Source organism: Rhinopithecus bieti, unplaced genomic scaffold (genome assembly GCF_001698545.2).
Source record: "Rhinopithecus bieti isolate Rb0 unplaced genomic scaffold, ASM169854v2 scaffold_51905, whole genome shotgun sequence".
NCBI lineage: Eukaryota > Metazoa > Chordata > Mammalia > Primates > Cercopithecidae > Rhinopithecus > Rhinopithecus bieti.
In genome coordinates this window covers 1,176,850-1,204,385 of record NW_016821253.1, presented here as the reverse complement: position 1 = coordinate 1,204,385, position 27,536 = coordinate 1,176,850, and the positions used below count along the sequence as shown (strand labels likewise).

The following is a 27,536-nucleotide window of genomic DNA, read 5'->3' as shown; positions in this document are numbered from 1 at the left end:
GAGCCTGCTTTTCTCCAAAGACCTGAGGAGGAACAGGAGGTGGTGCCAGTGTGGGCCAGGGGCAGCTTTGCCTGGAGCTAGCTGGACTGGGGTGGGGCCCGCAGGGACCCCGGGGCAGCGTGGGGCAGGGGCGCCCCCTCTCATGAATCAGGGACGCCTGGTGGGGCGTGTGAAGGACACTCGTGGTCACCGCTTGGCTCCAGCTCACATGTGCTAACAACAGTGTCTCCTCGGGGAGTTGGCGTTTCCTGATTCTCAGGGTTGGTGACGTATGCACCAAATGCGTGGAGGGCTGAACACCGAGCGCTCTCAACAGGGTCAGTACTGTGGTCATCCCCGTAAAGTCAGTGGTGAGAAGGAATCCGAGGCCCGAGTCCTAACTCTGCCTTCAGATGTTTACACCGTCATTCATGTAGCGGGAATAAGACGTGAGGTAGAGATGGTGGGCCCAGGCTCCATGAAGGACCCTTTATTGATGCTGTGGTCTTGAGAAAGATCATCAGCTTTGCCCCCTGAGGCACTGAACACACATGGAGCCCCAGAGGCTCATGGCCTCGCACGAGGGGCAGACGGCTGTGACCTGCAATGAAAACGGAGGCGTCTGCAGTCCAGGCACGTTTGTGCCATAGCTACATGAGGCAGGCTGGACATCTCACCTCTGAGCTGGCCTTTCCTTGTCCTTACGATGGGCTTCAAATGCCAACTGTACCATAAAATAGAAATACTGAGAGAAACAAATGGAATAACCTAAACAAAGTTATTTGTAAGCCCATAAGTTCCACATAAACATTATTGGTCTGTACTTTGTCAAAGAGAGCAATAAAAATTAAAATCAAATGAACAGAAGCTGTGAAAGTTGTTGACAATAATGCTGATGGCAGATACTAACATGTTAATAAAACAGGGAAAGGACGGTCACAGCTTGGCTTATCGTTGGTTCACTGTTTGGTTTATTGTTATAGAAGCCAGGTAACTGGTGTAAGTTACGCAATCTGCTTTCAGGCAAGTCTGGATGTGAGATCAGCAGCCGCTTCTTCCAGGGCATTTCTGGGCCTTTGTTTCCTCCGAGTTTCCTCCGTGGCTCACGGATGGAACCTGGCCTCTCTCCCTGCCTTGCAGTGGCCGCTCAGGCCTTTCAGGATGGTGTTCGTGTGGTCAAGGTCATTGTCAGAGCTGAAATTCACAGAGCATCTGCTCAGGAGCTAACATGCTCTTCGATGGCCATGTGTGAGATCATATGAAGCTGCCGTAAGCAAAGCCACACCAAGCAAAGGCAGAGTGCTTGGTGCCCCGGGGTTCCCCAAGAAGAAACCAAGCCAGCTCCGACACTCACCATCCTTAGGGAAGCCAGGAACCGACTGTGTTGGCACTTTTGAAAAGTCTACCCTCCTCCCAGGGTTTCCTCATGCCCTCAGAGAATTTTTGAATTCCAAAGAGAAAACTGAAAATAGAGTTTTATGCTCTAGGAAGTGAATTGAATCCCAGTTTTTGGCTAAGAGAAATAAATTTATTTCAATAAAGTTCAAAGCACACGTCTTCATGTATTAGGACATTAAGGAATTGAAGCTACGTGCTCAGGTCTGCACCTCCCGTGGAGGACATCCAGTCTCTTTGGGTCGTTCTTCCTGCGCACCTGACTGTGGGCTCAGTGCCAGCCTCAACCCTGCACCCTGCGGCTCCTGCCGGGAAAAGCCCCACAGCCCAGCTCTCAGGCGTCCGGCCACACTGCCTGCCTTCGCTGTAGTCTTCAGGTCCACATCCAGAAAGGCCTCTGAATCCTGCCCAACCGCTGGGAATCTTCCTGTCACAAAACGCACCTCAACACATTCGACCCTTTTTCAAATCATCTGCTTCAGTGGAAACCGATTATAGAGCATTATCAGTTATTATTAAAGCCCCGAACCGAAACCCCTGCTACGTCTGCTACCAACGACCACTCTTCCAACCTCCTGCTCCACTTGTGCTGTGGGATTCCAGTAACTATAAAATTTGACCCTAAAAACTGAGAATTCTTAATTGCTTGTCAAAGCTTCAGTGTTGGAGAAAGGAAGTGAAAACGTGTAAATCACCTTTTTAGCAAGCTGTCCGGTTTTTAAAGGATAAATACGTTGAACTTTACACAATTTAACCCAGGATGCTTTCATCCATAAATGATGGCTGGTGGCCGTCATTACCACCACAGCCTGTCACTCCCCATCGGCTCTGGCCACCACCTCCCTCTGTGCCTGCGGTATCAGGGAGGAAAGGTGTGCATTGCACACACGCCTGTTTACTTTACTTAACTTTAAGCCTTTATGCTTTGGAAAATAAGGACAGTGTGTGTGTGTGTGTGTGTGTGTGTGTGTGTGTGTGTGTGTATTTTAGCTCATGACTGAAAATTATGAGTACTCATGAGACAAAAAGATAACGTGTATGTTTCAGAATTTGAAAATCTTGAAATTTAGTTCACATATTTTATTTCAAAACTGTCTCTGTAGTATATGATTTTAGTACAATTTAGAAAATATATTTTTTCTACTTCCCTGTCATGCAGTGGCGTTTCTAAATATTCCATATTAAACATTAATAAAGAGGGCTAATTTAAGTTCAGGAACGTCTGAACTTAATGGAGTAACTTGTTCATTAAAAAGTCATTGTGGGCTGAGCGCGGTGGCTCACGCCTGTAATCCCAGCACTTTGAGAGGCCGAGGCAGAGGATCACCTGAGGTCAGGAGTTGGAGACCAGCCGGACCAACGTGGTGAAACCCCATCTCTATTAAAAATACACACACACACACACACAAAACAGCTGGGCGTTGTGGTGCATGCCTGTAATCCCAGCTACTTGGGAGGCTGAGGCAGGAGAATCCCTTGAACCCAGGAGGCGGAGGTTGGAGTGAGCGGAGATCGCATCATTGCACTCGGGCCTGGGCAACTAAGACTCTGCCCCGGGGTGGCGGGGGGAAGTCATTGTTACCAGAAATTCAGGCCACAAATAAAGTGTTCACTCGAGACAAAGAAAAGTTCAATAGGTCCAAGAAAGAGAATTTCCCCCTGTGGTGTCTCACAGGGCACCTCCTCACCCTTCTCTGTCACTTCCCATTGCCTCGTGAGAACAGGGCTTGGGTCTTCTGAGCCCCTCACTTTCCCGGGCAGGGCTGCCGAAGCAGGAAAGGCAGGAGGCCCCATCCATGCAGGCCATGCCCAGGCCAGTGAGTGGGGCACTGGAGCGCAATGTCCAGGGACTCCCTGAAGGCCTCCCTGTGGATGGGAAGGACGGGAGGCGGCCTGCAGGGATGCCGCGCATGTCCATGCATCTTACCGTGGGGCCGTCACGGGCCTGTGTGTCTGCTGCAGGCCTCAGCAGAGTGGGCGTCCTGCGCTTTGTTCTTTCTACCACCGCCGGCACTAAGAGCCCTGGCACTCAGTAGGCACACATGAGTGTTCGCTTTGTGAGTAAATGTTTGAGAAGACCCAGCAGGATTCCAGCACCTGAATTTGTCACAGGAAGGTGGTGTCTACACTCCCCTCTGCCTGCGGCCTCCCCTCTGCCTGCGGCCTGCTAGTAGGACTGACTCCACCGGATCTCAGCCACATTGTGGGGTTCCCTCATCTGACAATGGGCTCACACCACTGGGCCATGAGAAGGAAACGGAGGAGGGAGGTGAAGGGACGAGCTCATGCCTGGCGTATGCACATTTAGTGCATCCTCATGATCATTTTCCTCTCCACCGGGGACCATCTGGAGCGAGGCACGGTGCTGCACTGAATGGCTTGTGCTTCTTTTCACACCCACACTGCCGGGCAAGTCACCTGATGATAAGAACTGGTCATATACGATAGTGGCAGCAGTAGCTGTAACAACAACAGAGAACTAAAGGCCATCACTCATTACGAGCTGGCTTTGTGCCAGGCTCTATCCTAAGTAACTTACGTTTGGATCTATTCCACCCTCACAGTGACCCTATGGAAGAGCCACTGTCATTTCAACCGCCCAGGGTGCAGGACGGTGGCGGGGGCTTGTGCCACAGGCCGGGCCGGACAGCTGCTGAGTGTGGGACCTGGGCCCAAGCTTGGGAACCTCTGGCCCCCGCGCTGTCGACCCGGGCACTGTGCTATCTGTAAGGCGGGATCCGTGGACTCGGGCGCTGCGCTGCCCACAAGGTGGGATCGTTATCTGCGTTTACTCCAGGGAAGCTCAACCAGCATCCCGGGGCTCAGTGCTGCTTCTCGGTTATCTGAGATCCAATGAGACCAACTAATTGGCCTCGACCACCCAGGTGGACACCCCCAGCAGCGGGCAGGACAGAGGGTGACCTGTGATCACAACGGGACTTCGCTTTTCATCCAGGTGAAGGCGTCACTCACAGAACTGTCCCCTAATCCTCTCAGCTTCAGCGCTGGCCTTTTCTTCTCTGTAAACTGCTCCTGAGTCCCGGCCCCCAGACATCCAAGTTTCCCGTGCCCGTCCCTCGGAGCCTGGCTGCCAGTGCTGTCTGTTTATAAAACTGTCTGACACACCGGGCAGGTCATCCTAACACTACAGCCTGCCTGAGTTTACTCACTCATCTTCGTTTTCTTTTTCCATTTCAAAGGATAAAACCTCATCATTAAACAGAATGCCTGTATCCTGGTAGCTTGCATGAATCCAGAGTGAAGATTATCTGGACTATCAAATGGAACACGGGTGGAGGCTGCATACCTGACAATGAATGGAGCAGCAGAAGTCGCAGCCATGTGCTTTTACCCAACACCAAAGTCGGCTCCTGTCCCCTTAGGCCACAGCTTCCTAAAACCAGGTGGCTCAGGGCCCAGGTCACAGCAGTAATTTCTGGGTAACGTGAGAAAATGTAGAGATTTGTTGATAAAAGGAAGCCCAGAGCAGGCCCCTAGGTGGGCAAGAGCGGGCACGGACCACGGGAGTGGAAGTGAGGGTCTCCCAGGGGCTGCACGGCTGTGCTGAAGCAGGCCTGGGTGAGAGAAAGGCACTCCCCACACAGCAGGGACCCGCAGCCAGGGACTGGAAGGATCAGGGCCAGAGCAGGCCTTGCAGTCCATGTTCTCTGATCCTAAGAGAACCATATTTTATAAATGTCAAGGCCACATTTTAAGCATACATGTGAACATGGGTAACTCAGTCCATGACCACGAGGACCCTCCATCATCTCTAAAGTGCAGACGCGAGTGGAGCTTTGTCCCACGCTGGGAGGTCACAGGGCTGAGTGTGCACAGGAATGACAGAAGCCCTAGCTCAGATGTGAGACTCGGTACAGCACTCAGCCCACACAGTGCAGCACTCAGACCCCAGCCACGAGACACAGAAAGGCCTGGACACTGCAGGCGCTGTGTGTCATCCCCTGCACGGGGCGCTGTGTGTCATCCCCCGCACGGGCGCTGTGTGTCATCCCCCGCACGGGCGCTGTGTGTCATCCCCTGCACGGGGCGGGTGTCATCCCCCGCACGGGGCGGGAGGCTGCCAGCCTCTCAGGCTGTCTTCCTCGTTTTTAGAATGGAGGTCGACCTGCCCAGCAGAGCGGCATTTGGAGCCACAGAATGCAGCCAAGTGCCCTCGCTTAGACCCAGCAGAACTTTTAAGAGCGGCACCAGTACAAGCAGAAGAATCACCAGAGAACTTGTTTATATTTTACACGAGTTTACTGTGAAATGTAATCATGTCTCAGAGGAATTAATTCATTCCACCAGATGACAGACACAAGGCTGACTGCAACATGCCAGTGCCACCTTCAAGCCCTAACTTCAGTGGAGACCGAAGCTCAGCTTCCCCAGCTGTGGCTGCACAGACCCGCACTCGAACAGGCCTGAGGAGCTGGTGTGGAAGCTGCAGGACTCCAGGGTAGATATGGCAGGGAAATGGATCCACACCTGAGCGGAGGAGCTCAAAGGCTGTCTGTCTGCCGCGACCCTCCTTCCCACACCAATGGACTGTTGATTAGAGTCACACGGGCGGCTCCTCCGCTTCCGGAGAGAACACCCGCCTGCAGCAGCAGACGCTGGACACCAGCGAGGGGCCGACTGTCCTCCACCCACCCGTGGCCTCGGCACAGCAGCCATCAGCTGGACAGGCTGTTACTCCTGTAAGAATCCTTCCTACCTTGGAAAGTGCACACAGTAGGTGCTCAATTCCTGCTTGGAAAGAAATGCATTTTTTTGTTTGCTTTTGTTCAAGAGCTATTTCATCATCACTAGAAGAGATTTTGTATGTTTTGTTTGGTTTTGTTGTTAAGGGCAAATGCAGAATTAACTTAGGAAAAAACAAAGAACCTCTTTCAGTGATGATAAAATAACTCTTTATAAAAATGTACACACTGATTTAAAATACACAGTTGGGGGTGCTGAATGTACAAGGACACTTACACATCGCGCCCCTCTCTTCGGGCAGACAGCAGGCAGGACACCCGCTTTCCGTCCAGGGAAGAAACGCAGCTGCCTGTTACAGGTGCTGTAACGTGTGTTAATGAGCTTGATTATGGGCTCGAATTCCTCATGTTTGAAAAAACAAACACATTTTAAAAGTTCACTTTACATAATGAGTGAAGTTACTGTGAAAAATTCAAAATACAATCAATTTGAAACACAGATAGATTTATTGTCTATAAAAGTAGAACAGTCTAAAAGAGTCTTAGAGGCTAAATCTACTGGGACTAAGTCCTAACCTGAGACTTCTACCTCTCAAAATTTAGTTTTCTATAACTATTTTGCATAAGAGAACTTGCGGTTTTGCCTGTAGCTGAGAAAATGAACATAAGAAGCCGGCTCGGTCACCACCTTTTGTCTCAGTTCAGTCTAAGAGCGTCCTCTACATGCTGGGTCCCAGGTTTCTCTCGGTGGGAGCCTCGGTGTATCACAGGCTCCGTGCCCAGGAGGTCACTGCTATGGCCTCGAAGCCTTCCACCTCCATCTAGCAGAGCTTTAGTCCCTAGGCCCCTGCGTGTCTCTCCACACTGATGGGGTGACTCCAGTGGAGATGCCGCCTGTGTTCCCAGTTGGTGCTGGGATGGAGCGTGGCGCGGCCCCACCCACTGCTGCCTACGCTTCTGATTTAACCTCTGCGAAGCTGGGTGACTGGCAGAAAGGGCGCCGTGTACATGGAGAACATTCTGAGTGATCATCTCGTTTTTGAGAAGCACACATTGTGTTCAGCAGTCCTCCAGGTCCTCTTCCAGGGATCAACCTTCATTTTAACATCCAAATCCAACTTTCTAATGACATAGTCACTCAGGTTTCCTCTGAATTCACAATAACCTCATAGGCTCTCTCAAAGCCCATGCAGTCAAAATCAATGGTTTAAAACCAGTAGAGTTGGTGTCGGTCACCAGAATGCCTTAGTTTCCAACTTTTATACACTTTTGAAAGTTCTCATTTAATCACATGTTCCACAGCAAGGTTTTATTTATTTATTTATTTTCTTTTTTCCACTGTAGCAAGTGGTATTAAATGGTGGTCAAGAAATGTTTCCTGCATAAAATCTGATCACCGAATACACGGCTGGTGTTACTGGGCCTCCGTGTGCCCACAAACTGCACCATGCCCGGGTGTGCTAACCTGCACGCACCGTGGGGCTGCACTCCTGGGCCAAAGACGAGAAAGACGTGGTGTCACTCGAGAGCAGGACGAACCGTCTCTGAGTGTCTGCACTTTTCCACTTCATTCAGATCCTTGGCAGTGAACGTCTCTGCAATGATTTCTTAGTCCAGACAGTGCTTACATTCCACCCCAAAGCGCAGACGTGAGTGGAGCTTCGTCCCACACTGGGAGGTCACTGGACTGAGTATGCACAGGAATGACGGAAGCGCTGGCTCAGAGAGCCACTTGTCAATGTTTCCTGCCGACCGTAAGCGACGGACTTCATGGGAGCCCAAAGGCAGTAAAAGCCGACTCTCAAGAAAGCAGCGGACACAAGGATGCACAATTCCCCACCCGTCTCCTCCTGTCTCTCCTTTTCTGCTGCTTATTTTACAACCGATGATGTGCAAAGAATTCTTAGGCTCCTTTCACAAAAGCATCCTGATTCTTTTCATACTCTGACATATGTCTTTAAAGTTAAATATTTAATACTTTTGGGAGAAATGAGGAAGGAAAATACATAGATTACAAACAACTGCATTTATATCGAGGATAAAAAGAACCAGCTGGCATTTATTCACACCATGTAATAAACACTGTGTAAATACTTTATATGCTGCAGTGGTTTTAACCCTCACAATCATCCTATGAAGAAAGTCCTGTGGTTATCATGTTAAAGATGAAGAAATCGAGGCTGATGTAGATAAACCAATTTTCCCAAGGTGACTCATAAGGCCAGAAGCGGTAAAGGCAGGGACACACACACACACAAGTGAGCTTTATAAGGAACTCCGTCTCCGATTCACACCTCAGTTCTTAACTAACAAAGAGCCTCTTCTGGACCTTAAAGCCATGTGAATAGCCACGGCTTACACAGCTCAATGTTTCCCTGCCTAACACTGCATTTTTCCTGTGTATTTGTTGAGGTGTTAAATACAACTGCACCTGCTGGAGGGGATCCGTGAACTCCAGGAACGTAACCGTTCTTGCGACCTGAGTTATCGTGGCTTCCATTCTTTTTCCTGGGATAGAAACGTTGCGTCTGAAATGAGCCATGCAGCGAGGCGAGCTGCCGACTCGGAACACCCAGCCAAGGCTTGGATACTGGACCCAGTCTAGGTAAACATAAAAATCTCTATGCCAGGAAACGATTCAGCCAGGAGAATATTTTTGCTTTCCCAGATAAGGCTGAGTATGAGTGAGGGGAACATGCAATGTGTTCTGCACATGCCGCTGAGGGTTCCGTCTGTACCTCCTCCTCCCACGCTGGGCACATGGCATCAGAGGGGCCCTGGAACACTCCAGGTGAGGGGTCTGGGAGGCAGAGCATAGGCAAGTTTGGTCTCTGAGGTAAGCACAGAGCAGGTAACAGGAGGGGAGAGGAGCAGAGGAGGTGAGAGGGGGATGAGGAGGCTGGGAAGCCAGGTCAAAGGTCAAGGGTCAGGTGGCATCCCCAGGACTGTGCTCCAGGCAGAGGCACAGATAGAAGAAAAAATGAAATTAAATCCAGTTTTTGACGAGTGTGACTTCCATAGTAATGGAAAAGTTTGGCCTAATTCCTAAAAGTGGGGTATCCCTAGCAACTCCCATCCCCAAGTCTGGGGTCAAATTCCCAGTGGATTGAATGTGGCTCCCCAAATGTTCAGTGTTGAAATCCAAGTCCCCAAGGCCACCCATCTGTGGGACTCTGGAGGGCTACGGCCTCCAGAGCTCGAGGGACGCATGCCTGCTGCGTAAGACCACCCACCTGTGTGCTGCGTAAGGCCACCCATCTGTGTGCTGTGTAAGGCCACCCATCTGTGGAACTGGGCTGTGGCCGCCCACACTGACTAAAACGAGGCCTTCAGAGCCAGGTTAGTGTGCTGAGGTCATGGACACCCTGAAGATCTCGTGCCTCTAAAACCTTCTCCATCCACTCTGCTGGACACGCCTGGTTCCCCCCTGCTTGGGGATTAATACGAATTATGCCATTGATAGTTCTCCCCTTTCAGCAGCAGGAAAACTCAGGGACTTTGGCTCATGTTTAGTTGTAATGGGGAGGGTGCTGGGAAATCGAGGTGAGGGGTTCATGGTAAAATGACTCTGGCCACAGCTGTGGTCGTGGGGCTAGGAGCACAGGGATCCCAGGAGGCGCCGAGGAACTGGACACAGTTGGCAGAGACAAAAGATCAGCGCTGGGGCAGCAGGCAGGACAGGCAGACGCCCTCCGTCACCGCACTGCTTTCATCTACAGTGATTCAGCACCTCCAGCTTAAAAAGCCCTTCCTGTTCATTTTCATCACAAACCCTGAGAGCCTATTAAATCTCCACACACAAAGGAAAGAAAAATCAAATTAATGTTTAAAGCGGACAACTTGTTATGAATTTATCCTGCTTAGATACAAAGAAAAGATCTTAACGTTCCCAAGCGGAGACTTCGCAGTTCTCTTTTCATAGACAGGGCACTAATCCCTTACAGTCAAAATGAAAATAAAACGGATAATCCTCGGAAATGAAAAGATACTCGACTGAGAGACTGCAGAGGGAGAAAAAGAGAGACAGAAAGACAGAGACAGGCAGAGACAGACAGAGACAGCGAGAAACAGAGACAGAAAGAGAGACAGAGAGACAGAGACAGAGGCAGGCAGAGACAAAAACAGAGACCAAGAGGAACAGACAGAGGTAGAGACAGAGACAGACAGAGACAGAGAGAGGGACAAAGAGAGGCAGAGACAAAAAGAGACAGAGACAGAGAGGGACAGAGGGAGGGGCAGAGAGACAGAAAGAGGCACAGACAGAGACAGACAGTGACACAGAGACAGCGAGAGACAGAGACAGGGAGAGACAGAGAGGGACCAGGAGAGGCAGAGAGAAAGACAGAGACAGAGAGGGTCAAAGAGAGACAGAGATGGAGAGAGGCAGAGGCAGAGAGAGGGGCAGAGACAGAGACAGACACAGAGACAGAGGAGCACCCAGGGCATCTTGGAAGCAGCGTCACACAGTGTGGTGGGGACCACTCCCCCTGAGGAAGCGTAAAGGAGCCTCGAGAAGTGAGCCAGGAGAATGATGCAGATGCAGAATGATTTCTCAAGAATGATTCTGAATTCCCAGGAAAGAAGGAGCAGATGCCAGAGAAGGCAGCTCAGAGCTGCCCCACACATCTGTTGGATGGGGAGGGGCTCAGGGTGCCTCTGTAAATCAGCAGCCCTTGTTCTCTATCAGAGCAAACTCAGGAAAGCTATATTATGTAGTCACTGATCCACTCAGCAGCGGGTCCACGGGTGCCTCCGGGCAGCTCTCCGTGGTGCTCACAGGACACCCTGATTCACCTGCGGGCCCGTGGAGGGGGCGGCCCAGGGTGGGGAAGCACGGAAGACGCCCCCACCAGAATTGCCAGGCGGTGAAGGCAGCACTGGCTTCTGAGAAGACTTAGGGACCTCCAGATCTTAAACACGTGGCCTGTGCCCTTATCAGGGTAGGACACATGCCAGAGAACTGGGCGTTTGTAGAGATGTAAGTAGAATGGGATTATTCTCTTTCCATCAACATGAACACTCTAACCTTCTGTCGTCAAAAGAAAGTTTTCAGAAAATTTAAAGATGGCGTAATGAGAAACAAACAGCAGCTCTACCACCTGCTAGCAGCCAGCAGGGCTGTGGGGTTCCTCTGAAAAACAGGGTCCCACACATCATCAACCTCAGACCGGGGCTCTCCAGGGACATGAGGGAGCAAGGCAGAGCAGGAGCAGGGGACACATGAGATGCCCTCCAGCCACAAAGGCCCCACAGGTCCCTGGCAGGCTGCTGGTCTGAGGGAGGGGCTGCTGCCCCCACAAGCCTGGCCTGGCTCTGGCCCCTGCCTGTCTCATGCTCCTGGATAGAAATTAAGCCAGACGCTGCCGACACAGCCCACACTCTGATGGCACCCAGTGCAGGGCCAGCCCTGACCTCCTGGCCCTTCCCAGAACCACCCGACACATTCCCAAATCCCATCACAAGCCTCCCTTTCCTGAGGTGCCACAGCCACCAGGACGCTGTATCCCTGGAAGCCCAGGTAAGGAGCCCCGTGTGTGCGGGATGCGTGAGCTCAGAGCATCGAGTGCTGTGCTCTCGGGATGGACGAACTCCAGAAAATTCACCAAAGGATTCTTTTTGGTGTGACTATTTAAATATGGTAATCTCCTTTGCAAAACAAATTAGAGTATTTAACAGTAGAATTCTAACTTGTGGTATCACTTTTCAAAATCTGCTTATCTGCAGTAGGTCTGTTTCCATTATGACTACTACAGAGCCCATCTGCCTTCTTCTTCTGAAATAAAGTGAGTGCCTACAAAGCACATGAAATTTTATTGAACTCACAAAACATAATTTAATTCTGTTTTAAAAAAACACGGTAGATGTGGGGCAAAAGATCCCTAAGTTCTGGGTTTTGTCTCTTCCTACCTTACTACTTAACTCCCTCCCTTTCCCTCTCCTTCTCCACCTCCCCTCCCCTCCCCTCCCCTCCCTTCCCTTTCTTTCCTTCTATGTTTTAGAAAAAAAAAGAAAGTCAATTACTTTTAATCAATTTGAAGCCTACCTAAAACAAGAGGCATGGACAGGGTTCCTGTGAGCAGGTAAATAAAAATTAGTTCCTCCTGTAAAGAGTTGCAAAGTGACGCGGAGTAGTTCTGTGGGACAGAGATTCTGGAGCTGTTTAATTGCTCTTATTTGGGGATAATCACTGAAATCTGAATTTCCTTCCTTCTGTTCAGTCATTCCCTATTCCACAAACAATTTGTATTAGTCCATTCTCACACGGCCATAGAGAAATATGCAAGACTGGATAATTCATGAGGAAAAGAGGCTTCCTTGGCTCATGGTGGCACAGGCTGTGCAGGAAACATGGCGGCATCTGCTAGGATTCTGGGGAGGCCTCAGGAAACTTACAATCATGGCGGAAGGCAAAGGGGGAGCCAGCACTCGACACGGGCGAAGCAGGAGTTGGAAAGAAGGAGGGCAGGTGCCACACACTTTTAAACAGCTGGTTCTCATGAGAACTCGCTTACTATCATGAAAACAGTACCGAGGGGGTGGTGCTAAACCACTCATGAGAAATCTGCCCAGTGATCCAGTCACCTCCCATCAGGACCCACCTCCAGCACTGGGGACTGTATTTCAACATGAGATCTGGGTGGAAACCCAGACCCAAACTGCATCACAATTAAAAATCACTGAACTCCTGCTGCTTCAAAGCTCCTTTAAACATACAGTTTTATTTTTTGTTACCTTCATAAACTATCTTAGAAAGCAGTAAAGTATGAATATCATCTCCCACCCTACTTGGTTAAACAGGCAAAGAAGCCATCACAAGAGCCCCCATGAGTTATCTAGGTCATGGCCCCAAGAGGGTGAAGCAGGATTAGAAATCTCTTAGTTCTGAACCCTATACTATTCCTTCATCCCACCTGCCTCCTCAGGGGCACATGCCAGAGACACCACAGCTTTATCTCTTTTCTGAACCTCTCATAAAGCTTCCTCACTGGTAAAATGACTGTGGGTATTTTTTAAGCATAGACATTTCTCTTGTTCTTAAGTATTTCTTCTCTCTATTTTCTGAAACACACAGGCTATGGGCAGCAGCCTGGCCCAGATCCAGCTTTGTCCAATGGCACCATGTGGAAGAACAGCCAGCCGTCATCCAAGGCCACTTTTGTTTTAAAAGGATAAATTTCTAAAAAGCGTGGACATGCTATGGGCTTTCCAGAGTGAAACAGAGGTTGAGACACTAGAGCAGGCAGAGTTCTAAGGCAGCCCCCAGTTCTCAGCCCTTGGTAGAAACATCTGCTCCAGTTATTCAATCAACAGAAACGAGGTGTTTGTGTGAAGGGATTCTGCAAATGCAATCAACGTCTCAACTCGGCTGACCTTCAGTTAGGGAGATTTATGCAGGGGCACAGCCTGAACACATGGCCATTTATGTCTGGGTCTAGAGGTCAGAATGAAGGAAGTCATAGATTTTAGGCTCATGGAGTTACCTGTTACCTGCTGTTGGCTTGAGGGCAGAGGCTGACCATGTCAATGAACATGGTGGTCTCTGGTGGTGGAGAGCAGTCCTTGGCTGACAAAGGTGGGGAACTGAGTCCTATAAAGTCAAGGGACTGAATTCTGACAGAAACCCTGAGTGAGCCTTGAAGATGGGAACACAGCCTATCCGACACCTTGATTTTAGCCTGGTGAGATCCCAAGCAGAGGACCAGCCGGGCGCTGCTGGACTCCTGACCCATGAGAACTGTGAGATAATAAACAGTCTTGTGTTACCTGCTAAATTTGCACTGGTTTGTTACATGGCAATAGAAAACTGATATGGTAAAGATAGGCAAAACGCTAGCATCTCCACCACCATGGCCACCCCATCAATAATGCTTTTCTTCACCTGATATCAGAGAAATGTCTAGATAACTAAGCCAGTAGTCAGGATCGCATGGTTATGCTAAGTCACCTGTGATGCTGCGTGACAAACTGCCAAGTGTCACAGGACAGGGGTTATTTTCCTGTTGGATAACTTGAGGGAAAGTCCTGTTCTATGCTGTCTGCTGATGTCCATTAGGAAGTATGCTTATTTTTTATGTCTTTTTTAGTTTCATCTCAATATTCTCCCTCCAAATTCTTAGTGAACAATCTTTTCTGGTACTGTGTAGCCAATGATTTAATCCTCATTCACAGTGACATATAATTTATCCAAAAGCATAGTTCCCATTTTACCAAAGAACCACTTGAGTATAAGCTTGATCTGACAATGGAATGGAGGAAAATAACTTCTGCCAGTGCACGGGCTTATAACATGTTGGAGGCAAATGGAAATAAAAACAGTTGCACTTATTACACATGATTTGTATCATATAAATACGTATTTAAAATGAATTAGACTTAAGTATGCATCTACTCTTTACAGAGTTTTTTGTTTGTTTGTTTGCTTTTAAAGAACTCAGAAAACTAAGGAGCCTCAACCATCATTGGTCTAATTACTTAACAAAAAAAAGACCCAAGGGTGATGTCAGCACATGGTGGAATAGGAGGTCCCCCTGCTCATATTCCCCATAGCAACAATGATTTCACAGCTATCCACACAGAAAAGTGGCCCTTTTGGGAGCCATGGGATTCAAACCAGAGGTTGTCAAACTCTGGTGGAGTCCCTAGCAGGGTCATTTTGAGAGAACACAGCTGCACCAGGTGGCAGATCTAACTATGGTCCCAGCCCCAGATCTAAAAATGGCTCTGTTACCAATTTCCAAAAAGCTCAGCTATATCCCCTTTGGGCCTCAATCCTGCTACCCAAACCACCTAGCAAGGGTTCTGGGAGGAAAGTTGCACACTAGTGCCTGGGCAAGCAGGACTGATGATAACAGTTCTGGCAGTGAACTACACACACACAAAAAAAGAAATTAAGAAAACAATTCCATTTATAGTGGTATAAAAATATAAAATACCTAGGAGTAAATTTAATGAAAAAGATGAAAGATCTGTACAATGAAAAATATACAACATTGATAAAGGAAATTATAGATGACACACAAAAAATGGAAAGATATCCTGCAATCATGGATTGGAAGAGTTAATGTTGTTATGATACCATACCACTTAAAGTGATATACAAATTCTATGATGTCTCTATCAAATCCCAATGATATTTTTTCACAGAAATAGAAAACACAATCTTAAAATGTATATGGAACCATAAAAGACTCTGAATATCTGATCTATCTTGAGCATAAAAAGCAAAGATGGAGGCATTACACTACCTGATTTCAAAACATACTACAAAGCTATAATAATCAAAACAGCAAGGTACAAGCATAAACACAGATACATTGGCCAATGGAATAGAAAACAAAGTCAGAAATAAACCCACAGATCTATGGTCAACTGATTTCAACAAAAGTGCCAGGAACATATTATGGGGAAATGACAGTCTCTTCCATATATGGTGTTCAGGGAACTGAATATCCACATGTGGAAGAATGAAACTAGACCCTTATCTCATACCACATGCAAAAATCAACTCAAAATGGATTAAGGACTTAAATGTAAGACCTGAAACTATAAAACTACTAAAAGAAAACATAGGGAAAAGCTCCACGACTTTGATTTGGTTAATGATTTCTAGAATATGACCCAAAAGCACAGGTGACAGAAGAAACAATAATATCTTCGTGAGGTTTGCATGTTTGCTCTGTGTCTGCATGGGTTTTTCTAAGCACTCTGGTTTCCTCCCCACAAAGATGTGCAGGTAAGGTTACTTGCTGTGTCCAAATGGTCCCAGGCTAAGTGACTGTGGGTGTGTGTGAGCTGTCCTGCAGTGGGATGGCATTCTGTCCAGGGTTGTTGCCCAGCTTGAGCCCTGAGCTTCCAGCACAGACTCCAGTCTCCCCAACCCTGAATGAAATAATTGGGGAAATACTTATCTTGTTTTTATTAATCTTAAATGCATGCATAGCTCATATTTATTTCACTATTTAATATTTGAAGTGTTTTGGTCTTTATTTATAAGTTTGATGATGTTTTGTGACCAAAAATATGCTGTAGGATTCTAACTCTTATTTATAGCTATTAGCCTATGGGAAAATTGGTTTCTTTATACATCTTTTCACTCAAGTTGCAGTTTCTGAGGACCAATCAATGATGTTAAGTGAATATGTACTGTATTGTATATTTCAAAATTGCTAAAAGAGTAAATTTTAAATATTTTCACCACAAAAATGCTGCTAAGGATGTGATGTTATTGATATGCCAAGTAGCTTGATGTAATTATTCCATGACATAAACATGTATTGAAACATAACATTGTACCTTAATTATATATGATTTTATTTGTCAATTTTTAGAAAGGACCCAGAAAGTGGTGGTTATAGATTGAGGTCCTATACCTGGACAAGCACAGAGTCAGAGGGGACACACGAGATACTGGCTTCCAACCTCTTCATCCTATTTATGTTTCTATTATATGATATCTAAAGGTTCCTCCTGGGCTACAGCTTACAGCTTTTGTTTTAAGGTTCTAAAACCTGTTTGATTTAGAATTGACAATTTCTAAACTTGTTCCTTACCCTCACTAGACTGAGGAGCCCTCAGGAGAAGATACACAGAAATTTTAGAATTCCATCCACTGGGATCAACACACCCAAGTCTCTTCTCTTTTTCATCCATTTTAAAATGAGACCTGAGGAGCTTACAGGTAAGATGGAGCTAAGAACAGTATCTCAGCCTCTAAATGGAACTTTAACACAAATACGTTTCAGAACAAACAGGTTTTATAAAATTCATAGCTTGAGCCCTTACGTGTTTTATGATTTGCCCTTTCCTGCCCATACTAAGTCTTGCTTAAAATCATAAAAAAGTCAACAAAGCTAGTCAGATATATTTGCCTTTATAAAACAAAATAATCTTGTCTTATGAAAAATTATAAACCTTTCAGTTTGCTGTTACAGTGCGTATTGGTCCGTTCTTGCACTGCTATAAAGAAGTACGTGAGACTGGCTAATTTATAAAGAAAAGAGGTTTAACTGGCTCACAGTTCTGCAGCCTACACAGGAAGCAAGGCGGCTTCTGCTTCTAGGGAAGCCTCAGGAAACTTCCAATCATGGTGGAAGGCAGAGGGTGAGCGAGACACCTAACAAGGCAGGAGCAGGAGCAAGAGAGAGAGTGGGGAGGGGCCACACAGCTTCAAATGACCAGATCTCAGGAGAACCCGCTCACTTTCAGAAGCACAGCACCAAGGGGGATTTTGCTAACCCATTCATGAGAATCCACTCCATGATCGAATCCCACCAGGCCCCACCTCCAACATGGGGGAATACATTTCCACATGAGGTTTGCGTGGAGACACAGATCCAAACCAAATCAGTGTGTGATCGCTTTTATAACAGAAAAAGAATCTGAGACTCAGGCAGTCAGTTGATTTCTTGAGTTCCTTTTCATTCTCCTGGATGTCACGTATTTATCCCAATGATTGTGGTATGAACGGCTTAGTGGGTCAAAATATTCTATCACCAAGAATAACACATGTGTTTCTACATGTTCTCAAGCTGCGAGAATGGGTGGGCAAGTCTGCATTTAGTTAAGAATCACTAGTGATATGGTTGGGCTGTATCCCTGCCCAAATCTCATCTTGAATTATAGCTCCCATAATTCCTACGTGTCATGGGAGGGACCTGGTGGGAGGTAATTGAATCATGGGGGTGGGCTTTCTTCCATGCTGTTCTCATGACAGTGAATAAGAATCACAAGATCTGATGGTTCATAAAGGGTAGTTTCCCGGCACACACGCTCTTCCCTGCCACCATGTAAGACATGCCTTTGCTCCTCCTTCGCCTTCCAACATGATTGTGAGGCCTCCCCAGTCATGTAGAACTGTGAGTCCATTAAACATCTTTTCCTTTATAAATTACCCAGTCTTGGGTTTTTCTTCATAACAGTATGAAAATGGACTAATACAACTAGAGACCCTATCCTGTCCTCAGAGTAGGAGACATTTTATCTTACGACCTGAATTCATCCTTAAACCAAAGCTAGAATGGCCAGTCTTCATCACATTCAATGGTAGATGGGCTAGGAAGTGTTTATGAAGTTGAGTGGCTCTATTTTTCTAAAAACCCATTTAATTCAAATTCGCTAATAGACAAAGGTCATTTCATGCACTATTTCCATCTTTGTCAAGACAGATACATGCCCAGATCTCTACTTGGTTCCCAAACTAACCCCAAACCAAAGAAACATGTTGTAAGAAAGCCACATGCATGCATTTTAAAAGGAATTCACAGTGACAGCATGGACTGTTAAAACATTTTGCTGTATTGTACAAATGGCTATTTACCTATCCATCTATCTGTATCTCTGTAATCTATCTATATTTCAGCCCCTCTGTCACTGCAATAATTCATCTATATATCTACAGTCATATGTTATTTAATGATGGGGATACATTCTGAGACATGTGTCATTAGGCAATTTTGTCATTGTGTTTGCACCGTAGGGTGCACTTACAGAAACCTAGATGATACAGGCTACTACACACCTAGGCTATATGATATAGCTTATTGGTCCTAGGCTACAAACCCGTACAGCATGTGACCGTGCTGAATACTTACACAACTGTAACACAATCATATTTGTGTATCTAAATACACAAAAGCAAGTATCTGTGTATGTAAGCACATCTAAACTTAGAAAAGTGAAAGTAAAAATAGGGTATAAAAGTTAAAAAATGACACACCTGTGCAGGACACTCACCATGAATAGAGCCTTCAGGACTGGAAGTTGTTCAGGGTGAAGCCATGAGTGAGGAGTGAGTGAATGTGAAGGTCCAAGACATTACTGCTTCCTTTTATATGACTGGCAGTGCAGTAGGTTTGTCTATGTCAGCATCACCATAAACACGTGCATCATGTCTTTCATCGTGAGGTTATGATGGTTGATGTCACCAGGCAATAGGGATTTTCAGCTCCATTACAATCTAATGGGACCACCATGGCATATGTGGTCTGTCCTTGACCAAAACATTATTATGCAGAACATTATCTATCTATCTATCTATCTATCTATCTATCTATCTATCTATCTATCTATCCATCCATCCATCCACTTTATCTATCATCTCTATCTATCCAATTATATTTACCTACCTGTCTTTCTACTTCTCTAGCAATACACACATCTACTAGGTTTGTCTCCCTTTACCAAAGGTGGGCACAAATCTGCAAATCAAGCTTACTGTCCCTGTTCCTGCAATGGGATCATAGACATCCTTCCACAAACATGAACACCCTTTGTGAGAGGCTGTACAGTTAATACCAATTCATATAGAAAACCTAATTTTAACCCTTCATGAAAAGAAACATTTGCTGGACTTTTACCTTCCATTTCAGGACCAGTAAAGGGAATTTCAGGTTGTACTGTCTGCCCACCACAGACACTATAGCCACACACATTCACACAGATGCATTTTGGGAAGTACAGTGCTCAATTAAAAAAAAAAATCCTTTGCTGACAGAAGGTTTGCTATTTCTACACATCTGTCTTAAGAACAGAAAGAGGAAATTCACCAACTCATTACTTGTGGGCCTTTCCACAGTGATTAAATAGCACAATTAGCCACGCATACATTTTTCTACTCGAAAAGCTATGGAAACATCAACTTTTACAGTTACATCTTTGATATTATTTAATTAACCAAGCTCACAAACTAGTTAGCATTTATTTAACATAGTGCTGGTCTAACCTTCTCATTTTATTACTGAAGAAAAAGAGGCCCACAGAGTTTAAGTGGCATTTCTAGAAACATCTGAGACTTGGACAAGAAGTCAGTCTTTATTTCCAGTCTAATTCTGTTAGCATTTAAAACTAAAAATAGAATTTCTTTTACTAATGACTGTTTCATGAGAAGCACCCATGCCACCTTGCCCTAGGTAGAACATTCTTAGTAATAAATTCACTGTTCTGATACCTGACTTCTTATTTTCTCTTGATCTTTAACTTGCTTATTCCAAATGCTAAATCTACCAGAAGACAGCACGTACACTTGCTAATGTCACAGTCAAGCGCTTTGGAGTAACCAGTGGCCTGTAGGAACTGGCAAAAGTGCACGGGGTTCATCAACTTTTCCCATCTCAGACAACGGTCACACACCTTAATTTTTCTGCTCCGGCTTTGTACCTTGAGATGCGAGCCATGGACAGAGGCACGGACAAGGTGTCCAGCCAGCGCTTCTCATACCTCGGGTCCTTAGCTATGGGTGAGGAAGGTGACGATGGAGCCTGTGCAGAAGAAAGGAGAACGAAGCGTCACAGAGGCAGAGGAGGCTGCATGCAAGGAGAGGCGTCTGCAGGCACCTGGAACACAGAACTCAAGTCCAACACATTTTAACTGATAAAAAGCAAGTGAGATCATTTCTGAAAGATCGAGAAAGAAAGAAGTGCTCTTCTATCCAGATTTAAGACATTTTCTCCCTCTATTTTCTAACTGCAAATTGCATGAGAGAAAGGAAGCTGAAAGGAAGGAGAAGGAGAACGGGGGCCTAAATTTGGAGGGAAAGTTGCAGACACAGTACTGGGCTCAGTGCATAGAGACCATGAGAAAGACGCAAAACCAAAACAACCTGAAATGTCCACTCAGTGAGTTTCGGTCGAGAGACACATAATAGAATGGCTGATGACATTCTGTCCAGGTCATGGGTCTGCTTTATTATTAGTGGCAACGACCCTGCCCGTGCTGTAGTAGGAGCTGGGCCCAGATGGAAAAGTGAGGAGGCCTTGGAGCCATGCAACCACCGCAGCACCATGCAACAGCCCGGCGAGCGTCCAACAATGAAAGGGTCAGAACACGTAACAGCCCCGCGAGCGTCCAACAACGAAAGGGTCAGAGGTGGGTTCTGCCCAGAGGATACAACCGTATAATATTCCACATTCTCAAAGAGGAGCCTGAGTTGCCTGAGCCATCTTGACCTCAGAGCCCAGCTCGCTGTGAATGAACCAGGTGCTGCCACCCCAGTCACCGGCATGGACACACCTCACGGGTGTGCCCCACACTCACAGGTGTGCCCCACACTCATGGGCGTGTCTCACACTGACAGGTGTGCCCCACACTCATAGGCGTGCCTCACACTGACAGGTGTGCCCCACACTCACAGGTGTGCCCCACACTCATGGGCGTGCCTCACACTGACAGGTGTGTCCCACACTCACCGGCATGCCCCACACTCATAAGACATTCCTGTTGATTTAATTGAATTCAGTGTCCACCGGAAACACCAGCCGTGAGCTCTGGGCTCTGTGGACCATAGGGTTCAGGGACTGTTGCACCTGGAATCTGAGCATCTGTTGGCAAGAAGACTTTCTGTAAGAAGGGGCGCCACCAGAAAACAGACCTGGGCTTTCCAGAGGCTCAGAAGGGTGGCATGAAGTGTCTTTCATACTTGCTTGTTCATAAGTATTAATCGGCCACATGTCCACTATGTATTAGAATGTTATTTGAGACCTCATACCTCATTCCTTATAAATGTATAACCTTATACATTGGTTAATCCACCACTTAAAGAACCCTGTCCACCTCAAGTCTCCTCTGCAGTCAGCTTTACCTGCCAAAAAATAACATCCCTAACAGTTCTGTGCCGCTGAACTGGCTCTGGTTGGTTTGTGGTGAGAGGAGATGGGGAGCCATTCCCCAGGGCTTCACATGAGATTCCTGGAATCTTGGAGGCTTCGCTTCCATGTGGATGAGGTTTCCATACGACACTCTACACACTGCTCACACTTAACAGAAAGAGTGTGACGATTTATTTTTCATCTTTGCTGATATACAAGCCCCTTTCTCATTCTCCTCCACCTCAAATCATCTTTGCATCCCTGCCCTAGGATTTAGACGAAAGGCTCTCACCCAGTGGCAGGTGGGATGAGGGAATGGACGCTGAGAGAGGGTTGGAGCATCACACAGAAGAGGCGGCATCGTCATCTACAGACGTATCAGAAGGCAGAACAAAAACTCACACAGCCAGAGGCTGGGTTTGGGTTATTATCCTAACATTGTTTCTCTATATTTATTAATTCCATGGCCAATAGCTCAATAGCAAAAGTGGCAATATTGGAACATTTGAACTCTGAGCTGAATTTTACAGATACTCATTCATTGTTACCCTTTTCTGTAGGGCTCTAACATCTGGTAAGAGAGTCACCTTTGGTGCATGCACGAGAACAGCACTGAAATGCCTTCAGATCACCTGCTATGTATTTCATATTAGCTTTGCTGAAATACCATTTGTCTACACAGACTGCTGCAAGCTGTGTAGGAACTCATTATAAATGATTGCATACTGTGGCACGGTTTTAGTTATCACTGTTCACTGAATTTTAACTGTGGTATTTGCATGCACAATAATCCATCTGTGCCATGGGAGTTCATCCTAGTAATGGTGCTGTGTGTTTAGCCACGTAATCTATACCTCTTGTTGCTGATTCAAAGGTTTGATACAGTGTGCTATCTGTTTTCAGAGTTACTAGAATCATACTGCAGAACCACCCCTTAGAATTGCATAGAGGATTCTACTATACAATACACAATATTAAAATAAAGAAAATAGTATGCATCCTTTCACAAAATCAGTTGAAGATTACTTTTCGAAGGTGTAGGATCAAAAGCAATTCCCCACTAAGAAAACCCATTTTTTCTTTATAAAATCAGGCTGCATGCAGAGTTTGTCGGCGCAGCTTTGCCTCCAGACTGTGGACTTTTATAGGATTCTTTTCACTCGGAGGCCACTGATAAACCCTGAATTTCATGTCCCATTGAATGTACTTTCCTCTGGAAAAGTATTTTTCACAATCTGGAGAAAATATTTTCTATAACTAGCAGCTAGGGGAGAAGTCAAGTCTCTGTGGGCTAATGCTTAGCTCAGCAGGGTCAAATGCTCCCATCTACTGAGGGCAAAGGAGAAGGAACATGCCAGTATTACCTGCTCCGCAGCTCCTTCCTCTCCACCTGCCCCAGCACACCCAGCTCTTTGCTCTCTGCAGTCACAAGCTGGGCACTGACGGAGGAAATGCCTCCCGCTTCCTCTCCTTAGGAGAAGAGCACATGCAGGGTACCCAGAAAGGCCTTCTGTTCCTGTGCCCGCCTCCCACACTGGCATCTCCAAAGTCGGCTCAAGGTAAGTGCTGCTCATTTGAGCAAACCCCACTGTGAGGGAGTTCATGTCCTGCAGAAAGTAGAGCCTCGTGATTCTCATCGTGGTCCCAAATCTTACATCAACTCAATAGCTTGCAGATATCATGAGGCATGTTCCTATCAATTGATCACAAATCCTATAGCTTGTACCTGTCAGCTTTTTGTAATCTTGCTGCTTACGACAGGAATGCAGAGCTCAGCATCTCCAGGGCTGCAAAAGCATCTGCATCTATCCATGGCAGTGGAAACCAATTTTAGATGAGGAACAAAACAGAACATGTTTTCCTCTATTTAACTGACGATGCAGTCAAAAGTTGCAGTCGAAAGAACTAACCCCCAAAAGCCACCCTGTAGCATTTACATGTGACTGACCAACCAACTCATGGGGCATTTACTACGAGATGCCACAGTTATTGCAAGATTGTCAATCATACATTATACACTGGGGCCTGTTGTGGGGTGTGTGGGGGGGATAGCATTAGGAGATATACCTAACATAAATGACAAGTTGATGGGTACAGCACACCAACATGGCACATGTATACATAGGTAACAAACCTGCACGTTGTGCACATGTACCCTAGAACAAAAAGTATATAAAATAAAAAGATTGTCAATCAAAAAAATTAGAGAAAAATATCTCCGAATACATTGAATGTACACAAGAATTAGAAGAAAGGATTGTAACCAAAGACGCAAGCCACGCGTGTTTCGAAGAGTGGAGGGTGAGGGCGGCCTCTACTGGTGGAGATGTTCACATGAACTGCCTGGAGACAGAGGCCATCAGGTTCAGAGATCAAAGCAAGAACTGGCATCAGGTCACTGGGCAGGTGCTCTTTCTAAAGCATTGTATTCAAACTGCTGCAGTCCCCAAGAAGGAACTTGTGGGGTTTAGTTTTCAATGCAGTCTTCACCTCAGACATGCAAGCACGAGCTCCCCCACTCTGCATTCTCCCAGCTCTGATTCTTTGGGGCTGACAAAAAGTGACTTCATCCTGGCATCTGCCACACCCACAGGATGAACGTTCTGAATGGAGATCTGTCACATTCACAGGATGAACATTCTGAATGGAGATCTGTCACATTCACAGGATGAACATTCTGAATGGAGATCTGCCACACCCACAGGATGAACATTCTGAATGGAGATCTGTCACATTCACAGGATGAACATTCTGAATGGAGATCTGCCACACCCACAGGATGAACGTTCTGAATGGAGATCTACCACACTCACAGGATGAACATTCTGAATGGAGATCTACCACACCCACAGGATGAATGTTCTGAATGGAGATCTGCCACACCCTCAGGATGAACATTCTGAATGGAGATCTGCCACACCCTCGGGATGAACATTCTGAATGGAGGCAGATCTCTAGAGGGCACTGTGCCTAGATGAATGCATTTTGAAAAGCCAAGTAAAATGGAGTACTTTTAACATACTCTTTATAAAGTTACTGGAAATGAATAAAAATAGATGAAAGCAAAAGCCTTCAAATATTTCAACTACTTACACGGTTCCCAGTTTAACATAAACTGCATATCATCCCAGCATTTTTGCCTCCTCAAGGCATGTACGTATGGACACAAAGTAGTGTTAAGAGCACACTCTTAAGTCTACATTCTCTGATTATCATAGAAATACAACCACATTCTAGAAAAGACGGGAAATATAAAAAGGTTAAAAAAACCTTATCATGCATTTTGTATATTTCTCATGATCTTTTTCTATTTGGTTTTTAAAAGTTAAGATCATACTGTCCAAGATGGCCAAATAGAAACAGCTCCAGTCTACAGCTCCCAGCGTGAGCGACACAGAAGATGGGTGATTTCTACATTTCCAACTGAGGTACCAGGTTAATTTCACTGTGGCTTGTCAGACAGTGGGGGCAGGAGAGTGGGTGCAGCCCACTGAGCCTGAGCATGAGCTGAAGCAAGGCGAGCCACTGCCTTACCCAGGAAGTGCAAGGGGTCAGGGAATTCCCTTTCCCAGCCAAGGGAAGCTGTGACAGACAGTACCTGGAAAATCAGGTCACTCCCACCCTAATACTGCACTTTTCCAACAGTCTTAGCAAACGGCACAACAGGAGATTATATCCTGTGCCTGGCTCGGAGGGTCCCACGCCCACGGAGCCTTGCTCATTGCTAGTACAGCAGTCTGAGATTGAACTGCAAGGTAGCAGCGAGGCTAGGGGAGGGGCACCTGCCATTGCTGAGACTTGAGTAGGTAAACAAAGTGGCCAGGAAGCTCGAACTGGGTGGAGCCCAACGCAGCTCAAGGAGGCCTGCCTGCCTCTGTACACTCCACCTCTGGGGGCAGGGCATAGTCAAACAAAAGGCAGCAGACACCTCTGCAGACTTAAATGTCCCTGTCTGACAGCTTTGAAGAGAGCAGTGGTTCTCCCAGAACAGAGTTTGAAATCTGAGAACGGACAGACTGACTCCTCAAGTGGGTCCCTGACCCCTGAGTAGCCTAACTGGGAGGCACCCCCCAGCAGGGGCAGACTAACACCTCACACGGCCAGGTACCCCTCTGAGACAAAGCTTCCAGAGGAAGGATCAGGCAGCAACATTTGCTGTTCAGCAATATTCGCTGTTCTGCAGCCTCTGCTGCTGATTCCCAGGCAAACAGGGTCTGGAGTGGACCTCCAGCAAACTCCAACAGACCTGCAGCTGAGGGTCCTGACTGTTAGAACGAAAACTAACAAACAGAAAGGACACCCACACCAAAACCCCATCTATACATCACCATCATCAAAGACCAAAGGTAGATAAAACCACAAAGAGGGGAAAAAAACAGAGCAGAAAAGCTGAAAATTCTAAAAATCAGAGTGCTTCTCCCCCTCCAAAGGAACGCAGCTCCTCACTAGCAACGGAACATAGCTGGACGGAGAATGACTTTGACGAGTTGAGAGAAGTAGGCTTCAGACGATCAAACTTCTCCGAGCCAAAGGAGGAAGTTCAAACCCATTGCAAGGAAGCTAAAAACATTGAAAAAAGATTAGACGAATGGCTAACTAGAATAACCAGTGTAGAGGAGTCCTTAAATGACCTGATGGAGCTGAAAACCATGGCACGAGAACTACATACATAACAAATGCACAAGCTTCAGTAGCCGATTTGATCAACTGGAAGAAAGGGTATCAGTGATTGAAGATCAAATGAATGAAATGAAGCGAGAAGAGAAGTTTAGAGAATAAGGAGTAAAAAGAAACGAACAAAGCCTCCAAGAAATATGGGACTATGTGAAAAGACATGTAATTGTTGTACATGAAAGTGACGGGGAGAATGGAACCAAGTTGGAAAACACTCTGCAGGATATTATCCAGGAGAACTTCCCCAACCTAGCAAGGCAGGCCAACATTCAAATTCAGGAAATACAGAGAATGCTACACAGATACTCCTCGAGAAGAGCAACTCCAAGACACATAATTGTCAGATTCACCAAAGTTGAAATGAAGGAAAAAATGTTAAGCGCAGCCAGAGAGAAAGGTCGGGTTACCCACAAAGGCAAGCCCATCAGACTAACAGCGGATCTCTCGGCGGAAACTCTACAAGCCGGAAGAAAGTGGGGGCCAATATTCAACATTCTTAAAGAAAAGAATTTTCAACTCAGAATTTCATATCCAGCCAAACTAAGCTTCATAAATGAAGGAGAAAAAAAAATCCTTTACATACAAGCAACTGCTGAGAGATTTTGTCACCACCAGGCCTACCCTACAAAAGATCCTGAAGGAAGCACTAAACATGGAAAGGAACAACTGGTACCAGCCACTGCAAAAACATGTCAAATTGTAAAGACCATCAATGCTAGGAAGAAACTGCCATCAACTAACGAGCAAAATAACCAGCTAACATCATAATGACAGAATCAAATTCACACATAACAATATTAACCTTAAGTGTAAATGGACTAAATGGTCCAATTAAAATACACAGACTGGCAAACTGGATGAAGAGTCAACACACATCAGTGTGCTGTATTCAGGAGACCCATCTCACATGCAGAGACACACATAGGCTCAAAATAAAGGGATGGAGGAAGATCTACCAAGCAAATGGAAAACAAAAAAATGCAGGGGTTGCAATCCTAGTCTCTGATAAAACAGACTTTAAAACAACAAAGATTAAAAGAGACAAAGAAGGCCATTACATAATGGTAAAGGGATCAATTCAACAAGAAGAGCTAACTATCCTAAATATATATGCACCCAATACAGGAGCACCCAGATTCATAAAGCAAGTCCTTAGAGACTTACAAAGAGACTTAGACTCCCATACAATAATAATGGGAGACTT

At 46.2% G+C, this 27,536-nt stretch overlaps 1 protein-coding gene across 13 annotated transcripts in view; it reads right to left on the bottom strand.

Moving 5' to 3' along the window:
* Positions 1–27,536, bottom strand: part of SNTG2 (syntrophin gamma 2) — a 414,561-nt gene that overhangs the window by 108,773 nt on the left and 278,252 nt on the right. For all 13 annotated transcript variants that reach the window (XM_017860345.1, XM_017860346.1, XM_017860347.1 and 10 more), the window contains one exon: positions 20,205–20,332. In XM_017860345.1, coding sequence (XP_017715834.1) covers positions 20,205–20,332 — 128 coding nt within the window. The remainder of the gene's footprint in view (positions 1–20,204; positions 20,333–27,536) is intronic.